The 16726-nt window shown below is 40.0% G+C and overlaps 1 protein-coding gene across 4 annotated transcripts in view; it reads left to right on the top strand.

Annotated features, from left to right (window-relative positions):
- Positions 1–15686, top strand: part of CAPRIN1 (cell cycle associated protein 1) — a 33817-nt gene extending 18131 nt beyond the window's left edge. For 2 of the 4 annotated variants that reach the window (XM_086472096.1, XM_086472099.1), the window contains 10 exons: positions 4781–4936; positions 5772–5880; positions 6325–6386; positions 7610–7720; positions 8241–8390; positions 8581–8731; positions 10469–10663; positions 11861–11961; positions 12853–12916; positions 14421–15686. In XM_086472096.1, coding sequence (XP_086328222.1) covers positions 4781–4936; positions 5772–5880; positions 6325–6386; positions 7610–7720; positions 8241–8390; positions 8581–8731; positions 10469–10663; positions 11861–11961; positions 12853–12916; positions 14421–14485 — 1164 coding nt within the window. In that variant the 3' untranslated portion in view covers positions 14486–15686. Of the gene's footprint in view, positions 1–4780; positions 4937–5771; positions 5881–6324; positions 6387–7609; positions 7721–8240; positions 8391–8580; positions 8732–10468; positions 10664–11860; positions 11962–12852; positions 12917–13686; positions 13977–14420 lie in introns of all 4 variants that reach the window. The other 2 variants (XR_015183840.1, XM_086472098.1) reach the window with 2 other exon arrangements.
- The last annotated feature ends 1040 nt before the right edge of the window (positions 15687–16726 follow it).

Raw genomic sequence — 16726 nt, 5'->3', positions numbered from 1 at the left:
TCAATCACATACATAGCTCAGGAATACCTAAAATAAAAGCTGTGCAGGCTGGCTAAGTTTGCAGAGAACTTGCTTTTGTTCCATAGTGGCTTGCTTGGGAAAATGTGACTTAAGTCTTAGGCTTAAAAAGACTTGAAAGATGATTTTTTTTTTTTTTTTTTTAAAGAGGACTTTGCTGCAAATGTAGAACTTCAGCTGCTGACAGCACGGCATAATTGTGTGTTTCATTGAGCAATTCCATGGAGAGGGAGCTGAAAATCAGTATCGCAACTAAGACCTACTTCAAATTGCACATGCACATAATTTGATGTTAAAATATGCTTGTATGTACATGTCTGCTTTCAAGAACTAGAGTTCTTCAAGTATTTAACGTATTACTACTTTGCAGTTGAGTGATTGTTCGCTTTTGATGTTTGTGGTATGTTGCTATTGGGATCCATTCCCGGTTTAGTAATTTAAACTCTAGACTTAACTACATTTACAAGTCCATCATTTTATTATACTAGAATTTGTGTTCTTCATGTACTGGAAGGGACAAGTCACATGGAGTCATTCAGATGTTTGACATGTTGGAACTTGGGTTGTGTCCATCTGTTAGGAATAGGTATGAGCAGCATCTTCCAGGTGCTGCAGACTTAATTTTTGAATCAGTTTGGCCTTCTGCAGCAGCAAATTACAGATGGTCGGTTTTTTAGACTCTCTTCCTTGGTGTCTCACAGGCACTTCTAGCGTAGACTGGAGTAAGTGTTCATCATCTCTTCAAGTGGTGAAAAAGAGAGCAGCCATTTGGATCTGATTATCTAATCTGCATGATTTTACATTGAGTGTGGCTGAGATTCCTGTCTTGTGTGTTGAACATCACTGAGAGATTTAGTAATACTTATGCTGGGTGTGAGGCTTCTAGAAGTAACTGCACAACTTTGCCATATACATGAATGATTTTGGTAGTGTCTTGTCACAGTATTCCAGTACCTTACTTAAAACCCCCTAAAATATCACTGCTGTTGAATGTGGTTTAAGAAATCTCTTTTAAAAATGAAGAAATCCTCCAAAATGACACATTGGGGTTGTGGAGGCTATTAGGGTATTGATTGGGCTATTCTTACAAGACAAAGTATTTTAAAGTTAATGCTTGATTGACTTCAATCTGTCTTGAATTATACCCAGATTACATCTGTGTTTCTACTGAGCATCCAGAGTAGCTTAGAGGTTCAGTGCTCTGTAATTATCAGTACAAGTGGTGTGGACAAAGATGGGATGTTCTTACGATTGAAGCCTGTTGTGCTTCCCTCTGCCCTTCAGCTGCAAGGTTGTGTCTTGCACAGTTGAAAACTCAGATGCTTCCTCGTGGGAATAATGATAATAATACGCAGTAACTGTGTTAGCATGGTGAAAGAATTCAGGCTGTAGTTTTGTATCGGACTGCCTTCAGAAACTCCGAATTTTCCACACGTCTTTACCAGTCAGCTAAATCTGGATTGCATCAGCTTTGTTTCTATAGAACAATACAAGGGGTATACACTGCCGTTGTCCTTTCTGTCCCAGTTTCTTGGAGTATGTAACAAATGAGCAATTTAGACAAATGCAGAGTTGAAGACTGCTTCTTCATAATTAAGAACCTTATTTTCTCAGATTTAACACAAAAAGGGGAAATTGAGAATAACTGTCTTTGAAATTACTCTTGCTGTTCTTCACTGGCACTCGAATTCCATTTCTCATGGAACTGCAACTGAGTTGGCTGCGGGAAGATGGTGATAGACATTGTATAGAGCCTTTGTGCTCTTCAGCTCAGGGCAGTTGGGCCGTTAGTGTAGCAGGAGGTGTGACTGGTAGCCGTTAGTTTTGGAAGCTGATAACATTCTGAAAGAGAACATTTATGCAGAAGACTTCCATACTTGTTTATGAAGAGGAAGGCTATACAAATTGGTTTCTTTTTCAGTAACCCTCGAGTAGATCTGATACTAGATTTCTGTGGAATGGTATGTTTATAGGTCGAGAAATGGTGGGGTCTCACAATGACGTTTCTGAATGGGACTGCCATAAGTTTTAAACTAAAGAATTTGCTTGTGGATTTTCAAACTGTATTTGCATTTGGATTATATGTTGTTTTATTTTTGGTGGAGATGTCCTTTAGTGGTAACAGTGAGGATTTTATTTGTGGGGTTTTGTTGTTGTGGAGGGGGGGGGGTGTAGTTTATTGTTTGATAGATCAATTTATTTTTTTAACCATTTCCTTTGTAGTAAGTACCTGAATCTGCTTGTATACAGAGTTCTCTGTGTCTTAGATTATGGCACTTTGGTTGGGTGGATGTATGTGTATTTTGTGTAGAATTGGAAGCTTTGTTCTGTGACTGCCAGTATACAAGTTCATTCTGGTTGGTTTGTGATCTGTCTGAACTCCTGTTTTTACCTCCTCTTCTTTCCCTCGGCCTTCTGTACCCTGTCGTTCCTCTCTGATTGTGCCTGGGCAGCTCTGCCTACTGAGAAGGTCAAGGGGCGAGGGGACAGGGAGCAGGGTGTCAGAAGGTGAGGAGTCAAATACTATTCTGCAGAGGGGTTCAGCTCTCCTAAAAGAAAAGTTTCACCTTGCTGCTGTGCCCCCAAGGTGATTGGAGATACATGGTTGGGTAATAAGTTGCTTTTTGACTAATGATGCTTATATTTGAGTCGACTGTACCATTTTCATGCAACAGACTGTTAGAAAGCTAAGTTTAGAACTATATCTCCTGTCCGTTGGGAACTTCATAAGTAAAATTTGAAATTTTTTTAGTAGTTTTATCCTGCTACGATTATAGTAGGTCAAAGTACCTGGTCGTGATAATAAGACTAAAGGAATAGGCCCATAAGAGTTCCTTATCAGTGAAAAAGGAAAACATTTGATAAAATCTTGTCCCTGTTCTGTGTTCTTGGTCATTCCATCAACTTGTTTTTTCGTGAAGATACCGAATTGTTATGAGTGACTTTGACTTCAAATAATTGAACATTTGTAACAATTATGTAGGAGCTGAGTAGCTGCTGATTTTACCTCTCGAGTTTCACTTAGTCATCCAGCTGGCTTTTTTTCTTAACTTTCATTTTTAAAACTTTGTAATTTGCAAGAGGTCTATACATGTGCTTGAAATAACATTTACAGAAAAAATTTTTCCACTCACAGGGCTGAATTCTTGGTTTGGAAACAGTCCATAGTTGGAATTTTGGGGACTGTGTCATACAGCAGAGCAGTTGTGCTTGTTTTGTAGTGCGGACAGCCTGAGGGCATACTTCCATGGGATTGTCAAATAGCTTCTCTTTGGATGGCTACGGGGGTTTGGATCTGAAGGGGATCTTGAAGAGGAATGTAGGTTGTGGTTGGTTTTTAGTTTTGTTTATAGAGGGGTTTTTAAGAATATTTATTTCTGTGTTGCAGGTTGTTAGGGATTTGGTCAAGGAAAGAGTTGGAGTTTGTGAGGCAGTTGCATGTGTAGAATGTGACATACAATCAGTGTTGGTAAATGAGCAAGGGCAGGGAGTAGGCAGTACTGGAAGATGCCGTAGGTTTCTTTGAGAAATTTAGAAGACATTGACAGGCTTTGAGTGTGGATAGCAGGAGTTCAAGTGTAAAGTTCAGAGCTGTGATTATAGAAGTGGTCTAAAATAGGACTGTTGTGTCACTGATCGTGACTGCTGTACAAAAATCTGTCTTCTCCAGTTCTAACAAGAAACCAGATATTTTACATAAATATTTTGAACCTTCCGGTGCATGTATGCTAATTTATGTTTTGTGCAACTGTAAGTTTAAGGCTTACCTTATCTGGACGATTATTAATAACTAAAAGCTCGTGGGAGTAGAGAAGCAGTAGACAAGTTATTGACAATGATCTTTTTAAAGGACAGTTGTTGACATGAATGCAAATTGAAAATGGCACTTCTGTGTTACAGGAGTTGCCTAAAGAGCAAAACTAGTTATGAACATGAAAGTGCTGCTTTGTGCAGCTCGACTATCCTTGTAACTGTCTACGTTCAAGCTGTTTGATGGATGTTCTTAGATGCTCATGTTCAGCTCTCCTGGTTGCTGTCTTTGATAAGGTGGTATTTGAAAGCATGTCAGTGTTGTCAGACCTTTGTTTGTGTGCGCCATATTGGAGTATGTCCAGTAAATCTGAGCTTTGTTTCCCACGAAGAGCTGTGCTGCTGGGCTTCTGGTGTCCCCCCGCGGTGCTGTCTTGCAGTCTTTCCTTCACGCGATGCTGCCTGCTGTACTCTCGAGCCCATGATCAGCTAGCTAGGAGAATAGTGGAGAGCTCGGGTCTAGACGTGGCTATCAAAATTTAAAATTTTGAAGAATTAAGACCGACTCAACAATTTTGACTCTACTTCCATTTACCAGAAGGATATGAGAAAATAATTGTTCTCCATCTGTGCATATTTCTGAAACTTACTCTTCCCTGACTTTCCTTAGATTTCCATATGTTGATAAATTGCTGACTCAAATCTGCTTTAAAAAAATCCCTGTAATACTGAACAACTTTTTTGTTAAGTGTTCGTAATGGGGAAAAGAACAGATGGCGAGAACATAGAGCACAGTCTGAACTTTCTCAGTCCTGTGAAGTGCTTGGATCAGTAGCTGGCCACCAGTATTGGCATGACTGTAGGAAGATGTAGTATTTTTCTTCAAGAACACTGTAGTAATGATGTCCATAATAAATTAGGCAGTAGCAATCAATTTCAAGAACTACTGAGTCGCTTCTGTGCAGTGTTATCTTTAAGCTGAAATTTCGGTTGGTTGCTTGTTTCTTGTTAGGTTGTAAATTCACTGCAGCAACAGACACAGGCTACATCTCCTCCAGTTCCTGAACCTCACACGCTCACTACTGTGGCTCAAGCAGATCCTCTTGTAAGAAGACAGCGAGTACAGGACCTCATGGCGCAGATGCAGGGCCCCTATAACTTCATGCAGGTATGATGAACCCACCCTCCTGTGAAGCTAGAACCAAAGAAACAAAACAACGCTCTCTGAGGGTTAGTCATGATTTAAAGAGTCTGCTGTAGCTTACTTGAAAGATACAGTATCTTGGAAGCTGTATGGCAAGATCTCATCCAAAGCCTGCAAACATGTACTGCTGTTACAGTACAGTTAAGAAATTACTTACCTTTTCAGTTCCTGTTTGTAGCAAACCTACAGAGAAGGCAGGAGGTTGTGCATCACGGGGTGCCGTAGTGTACTCTGCTTAGTGAGACCAACTGTAAAAAATACCCCTTCTGTAAGCTAGTACTGAAGTTTGTGTTAGAAAACCTTCTCTGACACGTGAAGAAAATACTTTTTGCATTGCTTCTTGAAGGCTGTCTTTGAACATCTGAAGTTAGAACTAGAAGAGCATTGGGAGATAATGAAATTCATCAGAAAAAGCCTCTCCTCCTCCACAAAGAAAGAGTAGACACCTTGGTAACAAATGAGGCATATGCTGCTTATGTTCTTTTTTTTGTTTCTTCCTACAAAGTGCTAATTTAGGATAAAGAATAGTTCGCTGCTGATTCTGTCTTGCTATTAAAATCTCCCCCCAGTTGTCTTTTTGTCAGATAAGCTCTAATTTGTACACATGGCCTGAATTTTTGTTGTGATAAGTACGTTTTGGAATTTTTAATATCTTGATCGATTTAAATGTGTGGTAAAAGCAGCAATTGTGTGACTGGACTAAGCTTCCTTGGTTGTGACCTGGTCGTTTCTGTATTCTGAATGTTAATATTTTTAAAATACAGTAATTGGGTTTTATTGGTTTTATTTTTTTTCCCAGGATTCTATGCTGGAGTTTGAGAACCAAACACTTGATCCTGCCATTGTATCTGCACAACCCATGAATCCAGCACAGAATTTGGACATGCCACAAATGGTTTGCCCTCCAGGTTTGTAATGGTAAATCCTAAACAGAAATATTGAGGAGGCCTGCAAGACGTAGTAAAAGGCTCATCACAAGTAATAATACACTACTGTTGAAGTATGTTTTTCTCAGAAATGGGATGATACTTTTGAAGCATGCTGCTTGTAGTCTTCCGATTCTCACTTGCTTCTAGGTTTTGCTTGGAAATATGAAAGATTTTAAACTTTTTTTTAAATGGGCAAAGTACAGTTTTGCTTAGCCTTTTGGAAATTGCTGGATTGTTTTGGACAACTGGAAAAAATGTACTTTGCAAGGAAATGGTAATTGGTATTTTGAGTATAGCTCTGCCATGCTAAAGGGTTTATCATCTTTATGATGATCAGCTCTCAAATAACTGAATTGGGTGAGATGGTAATGGTGTTTTGTAAAAAGTTTGTACTATGTAATAAGTGAAATTATTTTACTTCAGTTCATGCTGAGTCGAGACTTGCCCAGCCTAATCAAGTTCCTGTGCAACCAGAAGCTACACAGGTAAAATGTTTAGTAAACTGTATTTTGGATTTTAAATTGATTTTAGGCTTGATTGATGTTATAATAGGATTAATTCCTAACTGTATGAGAAACTCCAAGGAAAAAGCTGGAAGTTCTGATTTTGGGGAAATTGCCTCCATTGTCTCTTCCATGTTATCACCTGCAAGCATTACTGTGCAGTTTTTATGCTGCACAGCTACTGCCTGTTTTCTGTAGCGGAGTCTTACCGGGCATTATCCTGTTTGGAAAACTGTCGGGTTTCAAGGGTGAAGTGCAAGTTTATGGAGGAACCCGCATTCCTCGTTAGAGGTCCCTTAAACTGAAGGCACGAGCAGGGAAGCAGTTGCAGTTTCCTCTGCTCATTCTAATGGCCCAGTGGGGACTTCTCAGCAGTTACCACTGGTTCTTTCAGTCTCTGGAGTTCGCCTCGGTCTTCAAATTCAGTGTCTGGATGCAATTTTCACTTCACAAATTGACTTCCACCTACCGTGTGACAGTGGTGAATTTTAAGTGGGTTTTTTTCATGACTGAGAGGAAGGACTTTGTTTGGAGGGCTGCTCTGTGTAGTCCTACTCTAATACATTAGTTTAACTTCAGGTTGCTCTGTGCATTCTGTTCAAGATGGACTAATAATTTGACATGTCAACCTTTGCCTAGTAGTGTTCTCTTTCATCTTAAGCCATGTGAGGTAGTATTTTTAATTTAGATAGAAGCAAGGTTGTCCTTTATTTCCTTATTTGTGCCGGAAATGTCACAGGGGTGGATGTGTAGGGGGGAGCAGAGGCTGTAAAATGAGCAAATTCAGTCCATTGGAAACATTTCTCTATTTCTGTATGACCTTGGAGTTCTCTCAGTGAAGCTTCTGTATGTTTGTATCTCTCTCTGTCTTTCCCCAGCTTTATTGTTATGGTAGTTGAGGTTGCCTGAGGAAATGAGGAGAAGTATATTTCTCAGTAAAAGCAAATACATGTCCAGCTGATTCAGAAATAGCCACAGAATACAGTCTGGGGGTGGGTGGTGTAGCATGTTAGAATAAATGTCGAGATGAGGTGCTTAAATCTCTGCTTGTTAAGAAGGACTTTATTTTAAATGGGTGTAAAGATTTGCTGGAATACGTACTTTTACTAGAGAGTGCCATTCATTCCAGGGTTCTCTGATACTTTTTGTAAAACTGTGTGTGAGCATCAGCTGACTTCTGGGGGCTTTGGGGTTTATTTTGTCAGGTTCCCTTGGTTTCTTCTACAAGTGAGGGTTATACAGCCTCCCAACCCATGTATCAGCCTTCTCACACAACAGAGCAACGGCCGCAGAAAGAATCAATTGACCAGATTCAGGCAAGTCAGATTTCACAGGGGTGGGAAGGACTCTGCTTGCAGGTGCGATCAAATGTTAGTCTATGTTTCTTTGTAAATAGTTTTGTCATTTTTAGTTACCTATTGATAGAGCCGCAATTCTGCTTAATTTAAAAATTTTGAGCCAGTCTGTGACCCATAAGTGCTTCGTAGTAAGACTTTTGGTTTACAAGATTGTCTGTTCATGCAACATCAGAATGTGAGCATCAGTGGTGTTGGCTTAGGAAATGTGATTTCTTTTTTTACCTTGGCCAGCAGTTAGCCCAGAAACTCATTTGTTTCCCCTGTAGTTTCTTCTGGTTGTGTTTCACGAGGGAGAAGGCTGATAGGTTTTTCCTCTCCCATTATGCTGTTGGGAATGAGGCTGTTCAGCTGAAGTAGAAAATGCTCATTTGTTGAGGTGAACCTGAGGCATTGTTGGGGTTTTTTTAAGTGAAGTCTTTAAGTTGATTTTTTTTTTATTGTTCAAAAGCTGCTAAACGTTGTTTGTTTTAATTATTAGGCTTCAATGTCACTGAATGCAGACCAGACCCCATCATCATCATCACTTCCCACTGCATCCCAGCCACAGGTGTTCCAGGCTGGATCTAGCAAGCCTTTGCATAGCAGCGGAATCAATGTTAATGCAGCTCCATTCCAATCCATGCAAACAGTAAGTAGTAAATTAATATTGAATCCCTTAAATTTGGTAGTCATTCCTTTTGTTGTTACACAAACACTGGAATCGGTCATGTAATTACATAAAATAGTCTTCAGTTATTCAGGCATACTTCTTTACGGCATGTGATGAAGAATTGTAAAAAATGGATTGGACCAGAGAGGGTTTTTTTCTACCATTATAGGTATTCAACATGAATGCACCTGTTCCTCCTGTTAATGAGCCAGAAACCCTTAAGCAGCAAAACCAGTACCAGGCCAGTTACAACCAGAGTTTCTCCAATCAACCTCACCAAGTAGAACAATCGGATCTTCAGCAAGAACAACTCCAGACAGGTAAAGTTATTTTGGCAAAACCTGAAATGGCAGTAGCCTCAGTAGAGCAGATGATGAGACTGTGAAGTCCTAGATGATGTAGCAAAGCATGTCACACATTCTCAAATATTCCTAGTCTTGAGAAGCTTTCCCCTGCACAGAACCAGGTTTTGTTATTCTGTCTCGGTTAGAATATCCACCAGTGGGTGAAATTCAGTACGTGTATCTCCACCTGTTAAAAGAATTTTGCTGCCTGGTTCAGTTTTACATGGGGTTTAAAAAAAAAAAAAAAAAAAAAAAAAAAAAAAAAAAACCAGAAAACACAAAAAAGGATTGAGGATGATCCTAGAGATGAAAACAGTGTAGTGGAGTACTTGCTCTGCTAATGTTAAGGTTGGATGATCCTTAAATTTGCTTTACAAAAAAAAGCTTGTACTGTTAGAGATGACATTTCAAAAAGGATATAGCAAGCTGGAATTGAGAGCAAAGCAAATCCAAACTGCTGCTCAGGGGTGGTATGATGTCCACAAAGTACTAGAACTTTCTGCTAAAATCAGTTAGACGTGGTTTGCATCAGCAGGCAAGGTGGTTTCCGAGTCAGCAACTTCAGGAAACAACTGAACAGTAAACCAGTTGATGTACAAAGCTGTTCTTCTCCCAGCACTCGCTTCCTACTGAGATGTCATTTGCAGGTGCAGAGAGGGGTTCTGAGTGAGGGACCCAGGACAGAGATGACAGGCGTGAAGGACTGACAGTTACTGGAGGCGGAGTAAGGAGAAAGGGCCTGATCCTCCTTCTCTGTAACTGATTGTGATCTTGAGATTTGTCTTTGTTGCAAGTTGGGTGGGTTGATGAGGAGAGGGAGAAACAAGTTTTCATGGTTCATCTCTCCATGTTTTGAGCTGTGTAGCACACGGCAGAAGGACAGCCTGGGGAATGCTGGTGTCAGAGGTGAGCTGTGCAGTATTAAATGCTTAACTTACTGTCACAGTACGTGGAACTGTTGAGACACAGAAGATGCAGTGGCCTTAGGACAGAACTTGTGCACGTTAAGCACTCAAAGGGATGACCACTTCATGAATTCCCTAAGAACTGACGGGAAGCTGGGAGAAAGGAGGATCTATGCAAAAGTTCCGTAGTGCACTCTGGCTGCGTGAAGTTGTGGTCCCTGTTGGGTGATTTCCTGCATATGAGAGGGACTTAGGCTTAGAAATTTTATTTGAGATCTTGCTTCAGCATTTGCTATCAGGCTAAATTTTACAGCTGTTTTGCTCTTACGTACAGAATTCCATCTTTTATTACACTCACTGAGCCTATAACCCTCAGATTGCTTTTGTGATCTGCTGCATTCCTGACGATTCCTGTGAAGTGAAGACGTTGCGGCATACCTCACTTCAGCGTTCAGATAGTCTCAAGCTGTGCATCCTGTTCTTTTGATTTACAAGTCCTATAGAAAGAATCCCTCAGCCTGTACAGTCTACTTTTTGCTGAGCTTACGCTAGGGACTTCTTGACACTGACTTGATTGAAATCAGCTCTGTACCATTTCTGGATTGGTTTGATACTGTGGGATATCTGACTAGTGAACTTGACGCTTAATTCTGAGGATTATTTTTCTTCGAATGAGTGAGCGTTTGTTGATGTGTTCATTCAAAGCTCTGAAATACCACTGTTGAGTTTGAGGGGAGTACACATGGGAACAAAAATAAACACACTCAGACTTTTATACTTCTTTTTTCCCCCCCCAATTCCAACGTAGTGGTCGGTACTTACCATGGTTCCCCGGACCAGACTCATCAAGTGGCGGGTAACCACCAGCAACCTCCCCAGCAGAATACTGGATTTCCACGTAACAGTCAGCCCTATTATAACAGTCGAGGAGTGTCTCGTGGTGGATCACGTGGGGCTCGTGGCTTAATGAACGGTTACAGGGGACCGGCAAATGGATTTAGAGGTAAACAGCTTCATTAAACTCTCTCATTTGACTTCTTTCTGGAAATGCCATCTCAAGGTACCAAGTGTTAAACTGACCTACTGTTGGGTTCATACTGTAGTAGTAGATCTGTAAGGTATTTAAACTTGTAGTAAAAATTCTCCTTGCTTTAGCTAATGTAAGCAACATAAATTGTAGGTGTTTCTTTAGGCTTCCTACTAGGATGTAAACAAAGAAGCATTTTTTTCTGTTCTGTGCTGAATGCTTAGTGTTAGCTTGACACTGAAATACCCAACAGAATTTCACGACTATCAAGTGGAGAATTCAAATGCCAATTGGTGTTTCAAAAATGTTTTTTAGTTCCAATTGTGGCAGAAGCAGTCTATTTTAGAGTTCCATGTTTCATAATATTGAGAATAGGATATCTACTGGATAGTGTAGAGTACGAGAACAAAAAAGTCCAAAAGTCCTTACTCTGAGGGAATTGACAGGAGCAGAGGAATGATACCAGTTCTGGGTAAATGAGGAAACTTTCATTATTCCTGGAGATGATTATACGTAGCTGTCAGTGTTACAAAGATGTGTATGTTAGAACAGGGGAGAGAGACAGCTTGCTTGTGAGGTGTTCTGGGAGCAGACTAGTGGATACAGTGCTGTCTGCTTTTGCTGTGTTCTCTTCCTCTCACGTGGCTGGAGAGTAAAGGAGAAACGTGTATAATAAAAACGGAGCTGATTGTAGAAGGGAATGCGGTGATCACTACTGGTCTGCTTAAAATTGATCTGGGTTCCAAGTGTTAGACCGTTATGACTGGAGCTGTCCCTGGCTGTGGTTCCCAGCACTCGAAGAGTCTTGGCTCAGGAGTAGCTTCTTGCTCGAGTTGGCTGTTGTGGCCTTGCAGATCACAGCTGTTACAGTTAGATCCTACTTTTATGTTTAGCTCTGAATTGACTTTTAAGTAAAACAAACCTCAGATTGCTGGAGAAGGATGTTGAATTGCTGTCTCCTCCCAGTTCTTACCAGGCTTTCTTTCTTGTTTCTTGTAGTAGCGTTAGCACTGATGTTTCACACCTTTGCTTGGCTTGCAGGTAACAGTGCTGATTAAAGGGGTTTTTCCTCAGGTTTAGGTAAAATGCTGTTACTGCTTTTCTTTATACGGTAGCATGAAGTAGTAATAGGTTATCATTTCCGAGTGAAAGACTTGTACCCCTGTTCCGTAGGCGGATATGATGGCTACCGTCCCTCTTTTTCCAACACTCCAAACAGTGGTTACACGCAGCCCCAGTTCAATGCTCCTCGGGATTACTCAAACTACCAGCGGGTAAGCTACCCTTGTGCTGTGACAGTCTAGAAGTAGAAGAAAAAAACTGTCAGCGAAAGCACTCAGACAAACCTCTTAGTGAAAACTTGCTGAGGACTTTTTTTTATTGCTAGTGAAGACAAAAAATTCAGGTACTAAACAGGTGCTTAGAAATGGTAGAATATTAAAGGGGTGGTTATAATTGTGAGATGGGTTCTGATTGACTATTGATCTCTAAAGGATCTAGTCTAGTAACTAGAGCAAGGTTGAGTGAATTATAAAGAGCTTCTCTTCAATATTTTCACAGCTTTGTGAGAAAGAAACTTAAGAACTTAAATCCACTGCAGTTAACTTATCAGACTTGGTTGGGATTGTCTGTCTTCTGCAATGCTGATACGTTACTCTGAAATTTGTGTAGAATTTTGTTGTTCTGGAGGAAGTATGCTCAGTTTGCTTAAAGCTTAGACTGACTGAAAAATGTATGTGTTTTTTCTGTATATCCCCAAACCAAGTGTTTATAAACAAATGAGATGACAGATTTTTGATCCTGCCATTAGAACCTTGCTTCATTTATTGCCTGATCCTTCAGCAAATTCATCTGTTTGACCTCGGTGTAGTTTGAAAAATTTGAACACTAAATACATCTGTTTGCAATTCTTATTTAGGTGAAACAACATCCCATGTAACTGGAGAGAGAATTTGTCATTGTACGTTTTATTATACCTGCTAGTGCTAGTAGGAGTAAGAATTTATTTTTCTAAGATTAATTTAAACTGAGTGTTGAAGTCAGAGGTGTTTTGTCAGTGCCTATTCTTTTAAAAGCTCCTTATTTTATTGGCAATTAGTAGCTTCCTGAAACATAACAAAATGCCCAGGTTTTGTGTTGTAATTTTTTTAATTTCTTTGCTTCAGGATGGATATCAACAGAATTTCAAACGTGGCTCTGGACAAAGTGGACCTCGGGGAGCTCCTAGAGGTAATTCCTGAGTAGTGAATAATTGATTTGGGCTGAATGGAAGGTTTTTTTGATCAAACTGCTGGAGTTCTGTATTTAAAAAGTGACCTCACCCTTTACTCAGCAGGTCACAGTTGAAGAATTAAGCTTACTTTCCTTTGACCTCATAGTTGACCCTGCTTTTGAACAGGGGTTGGACTTGGAGGACCTCTTGAGGTCCCTTCTGACTTGAATTACACTGTGATCCATTGAACTTGGGGTGGAAGTTTAGTTGGCTGTCAAATGAGGAATTCTTTGGGAAGTTAAAACAACAATTGTTTTTGACACTTTAAATGTAGCAGAACTGTGTAGTTGCCTTATATTGATGAAAGCTTTAGGAAAGTGGTATTTTTTGTGAGGTTTTAAGCATGAGAGCTACTTACTGGGTGCAGTAGTAGTTTACAGGTAAGACTTGCTTATAAAGCAGACACCAGGCTTGAGTTGAGTGTCAGCCTTCAAAATTGTATGTTACCATGTTGCACTAAAAGGTTTCCTGCTGCATTGGTTGTGGAGGTCTCTTTTGATCGAAGATACAAAACTTCCCTCCATACTCACCTGATCCTCAGTCCTAGAGAATCGGTGGTTTAAGCTTATGGAAGTGTATTGTCCTGTAGCTCCATAAGAGCATTTGCAACATATTCATCTGAGAAAACAAAACAAAAAGCCCCCACATACATAGTGAGGCTGTAGTTGAACTTTAAAGTTTTATTTTCAATACTGTTTCCACAGTTCTTTTTTTTTGGTTTTAGTAGATTTTTGGAGATGAGACTGTCTTCTGTCTCGATACAGCCATTTCCATGAGAATCTTGAGTTACCACCAGAGTGCCCTGTCAGTAAGGACAGCTCGAGGCTGTACGTTGCACTGTCTGTGAAACCGCAGTTCAGTGTGGTCGGTCACTTCTGAGGAGTTCTGTCCTTGACTGTCTCGGTTCTGAAAACGCTGTCGTGGGGAGCTGCGGCCTGCAGTTCGCTGTAGTGTCAGCTGTGGTGAAGCTGGGAGCAGGTTTTGGGAAGCACAGCTATAATGAAGAGAAGTCTTGAGGTTCGTTGTCAGGGATGTGCGTGTGGGCAAACAGGAGGGATTCCCCAAGTGACCTACAATTCTCGTGTACTGAGAGTGTGAGCCACAGGCAGTCTCCTCCTTAATGAAGGCAGGAAAGAATGGAAGTTAAATCACGGTTAGTTAGCTCACACTTACCTTCACAATACAGTGAAGCAAGTGCTGCCTTACATTACTGCAAAACTTTTTACTTTAAGTGATGACGGCTTTTGTAGTTCTGGGAACAAAAGTACTGGGATAAAGCTGAGAACTATCAAGACAGGTTACGTACTGTTGAGTTTTGATTTGAAGGAGCTTTTATTACCGTATATAGGCTAGATACACACCTGGGAGTTCTTACCCAGTGTAGACCAGAGCTTTTAGGAGGTTGTTTTAAAATCGCCTGACTTCATGTGTAATTCAAGAGCCTTTTTGTATGTTTTCTAGGTCGTGGAGGGCCCCCAAGACCAAACAGAGGGATGCCTCAAATGAATGCTCAGCAAGTGAATTAAACAAATTCACAGGATTACGTTAAACGCCAAAAACACACTGGCCAGTGTACTATACATGTTACCAGAAGAGTTATTATCTATTTGTTCTCCCTTACAGGAAGTTTGTTGTAAAGGGACTATTTTCATTACCCATAATGACAGGACTACAGTTGCCAGCTTTATATTACCTGGATATTGAAAGGAACGAAACAACGTTTACTCTGCATGTTCTGTCCTAAGCATCATCTTGAGCCTTGCACATGAGATTCAGATTCCTCACCCTTGCTAAGAGTAAAGCAAAAAAAGGCAATTTTCAGGGTGATCCAATCTCCATGGTTAACTGAAGTGGCAGGAAAAAAGCAAAGACTCACTTCTGACATTTAAAAGTGATGTAACAAATTTGGATAAAATCTGCAAATTCGTAAAGATTTTACTGTGGCGCCAGTTGGCAAAACGTAACGTTCCCACAAAAGGATGGAAAAGGTGAAGTGTGGCTTGGTAGTGCAACTGCATTTCAGCTTTTTCTTATTAAATTGAAGCACTGAACAGTTAAAGATGCTAGTGATGCCTGTTTCCCTAAATAGCCAAGTAGGCTTATAGCCAGTCTTGGAGGAAGAAGCAGCACCCTTAGCTGCAGCACTCCTCGTCACCAGGGCCCTGTTTACTGTGGCTAAGGATTTAAGATCGCTTGCATAACTGCTAATGTAACTGTGTAATTATTATTTTTTTAAAGGAAAAAAAAAAGGCGGCTTTGATTTGGCACTTCAACAAAATTTTGCCACAAATGTGAGATATAATCTGGATGGCCACTGTATATTTGATGTGAAGTATTTAGATCTCTCTTTGAAACACTTTTAAGTTTCTCTGATAGCAATGACGTGTGTAAGGATTGGTATTCTCTATCATTCCTTACGACGTGCACATTGTCTGTCACTAATACTTGACCTTGCTGTATTATCACCTAAATAACTGATGCCGGTACTGATGGAAATCTTTAATGGATAATCATAACACTTTTGGTCACATGTCCTTTTGTCTTTCCTGCAGCCTTGAAGGTTTTTAGAAATCTCAAATGCCCGCTGCTGCTGCCCTTTTAATTGCTATCTTTTGAAAAGCACCAGTATGTGTTTGAATTGATTTCCCCTTTTAAGGGAAACGACAGCCAGCAGTTCAGTTCTAATGGTATAAGAAAGACAAATAAAACATGTTTATAAAAATTGTATCCTGGAACACTGGTTTTCAACGACTGAAACAAATGTAATGTGATGGGTTGACATTTCATAAGGTTTTGGGTTGTTTTTTTTTTCCCTGGTAGGTTCTCTTTTTTTTTTTTTTTTTTTTTTCCCTGAATAGATGTAAACTCTTTTCCTGTTTTTCTGATTTTACTCTAATAGCTGTGACTTCTGGGAAGCTTTTCTTTTCATGGACTTTCCTTTTCATCAAGGCAGCAATGCATAAAAGAAATGGCATAAGACTAGGAGCTGGAAAATACCAAGTCTTATTCAAGTTTTACTGCGTACTTGTGGTATAATCTTTGGAAAATCACTTGTGCCTGCCTTTTGCGCACATGCACTCTCTCTGCCGTGGGGAGAATATATTGATAGCTGCCTCCATAGAGGTGTTGGTAGTTCTGTGGCGTTCTGTAGCACATGCAAGAAGAACAGTGCTATGTATGTTAAGTATTGCTCATCAAATAATTCCTATCTGTGGAAAGGTGAAATTAAGGAAGAGCCACATGTTGTTTCACTGTTCTATACAAAACTGAAGGTTGTTTTCACTCAGAGGGTCATTTCTACTTTGTATCATAACTGAACTTTCAGAACTTGTAGTCAGATGTTTCGACTTTGTTGTGAAATAACCTGAAACTCCATACGAAGAGGTGGTAATATCACTTTTCTATGTTCTGTGTGAAGAGCACAAATGAGAAATGTTTTTACTGAGAAAAGTGATAAGCTTGTGAAGACAATACTACACACCAGACATCCTGAAACGATGCTGATGGCTAGAAGCAGCGGTTTTAGTCAAGGCCTAGAAACATTCCGTACCAGTATAACAATATAAACTGCAGTCGGGTGAGAAGTTGCTGTTCTGTGTCTTTTTTAGGAAGCTATTACTGAGATAATAGTCCCAACTGTTTTTTAACTGGAAAAAATAAAAAGACAAACCTTCTAATGTTGAACTGATGTAGGAAAACAGTGAATTTTTTAAAAATACTTTATTTTTTTGTGCATCGGCTTACTACTTAAATGGTTGGTAGAACCA

This window comes from Leptosomus discolor, chromosome 12, assembly GCF_034619465.1.
Source record: "Leptosomus discolor isolate bLepDis1 chromosome 12, bLepDis1.hap2, whole genome shotgun sequence".
NCBI lineage: Eukaryota > Metazoa > Chordata > Aves > Leptosomiformes > Leptosomidae > Leptosomus > Leptosomus discolor.
Note: the sequence above shows the minus strand (reverse complement) of the source record. Positions and strands in the feature narration are given on the sequence as shown.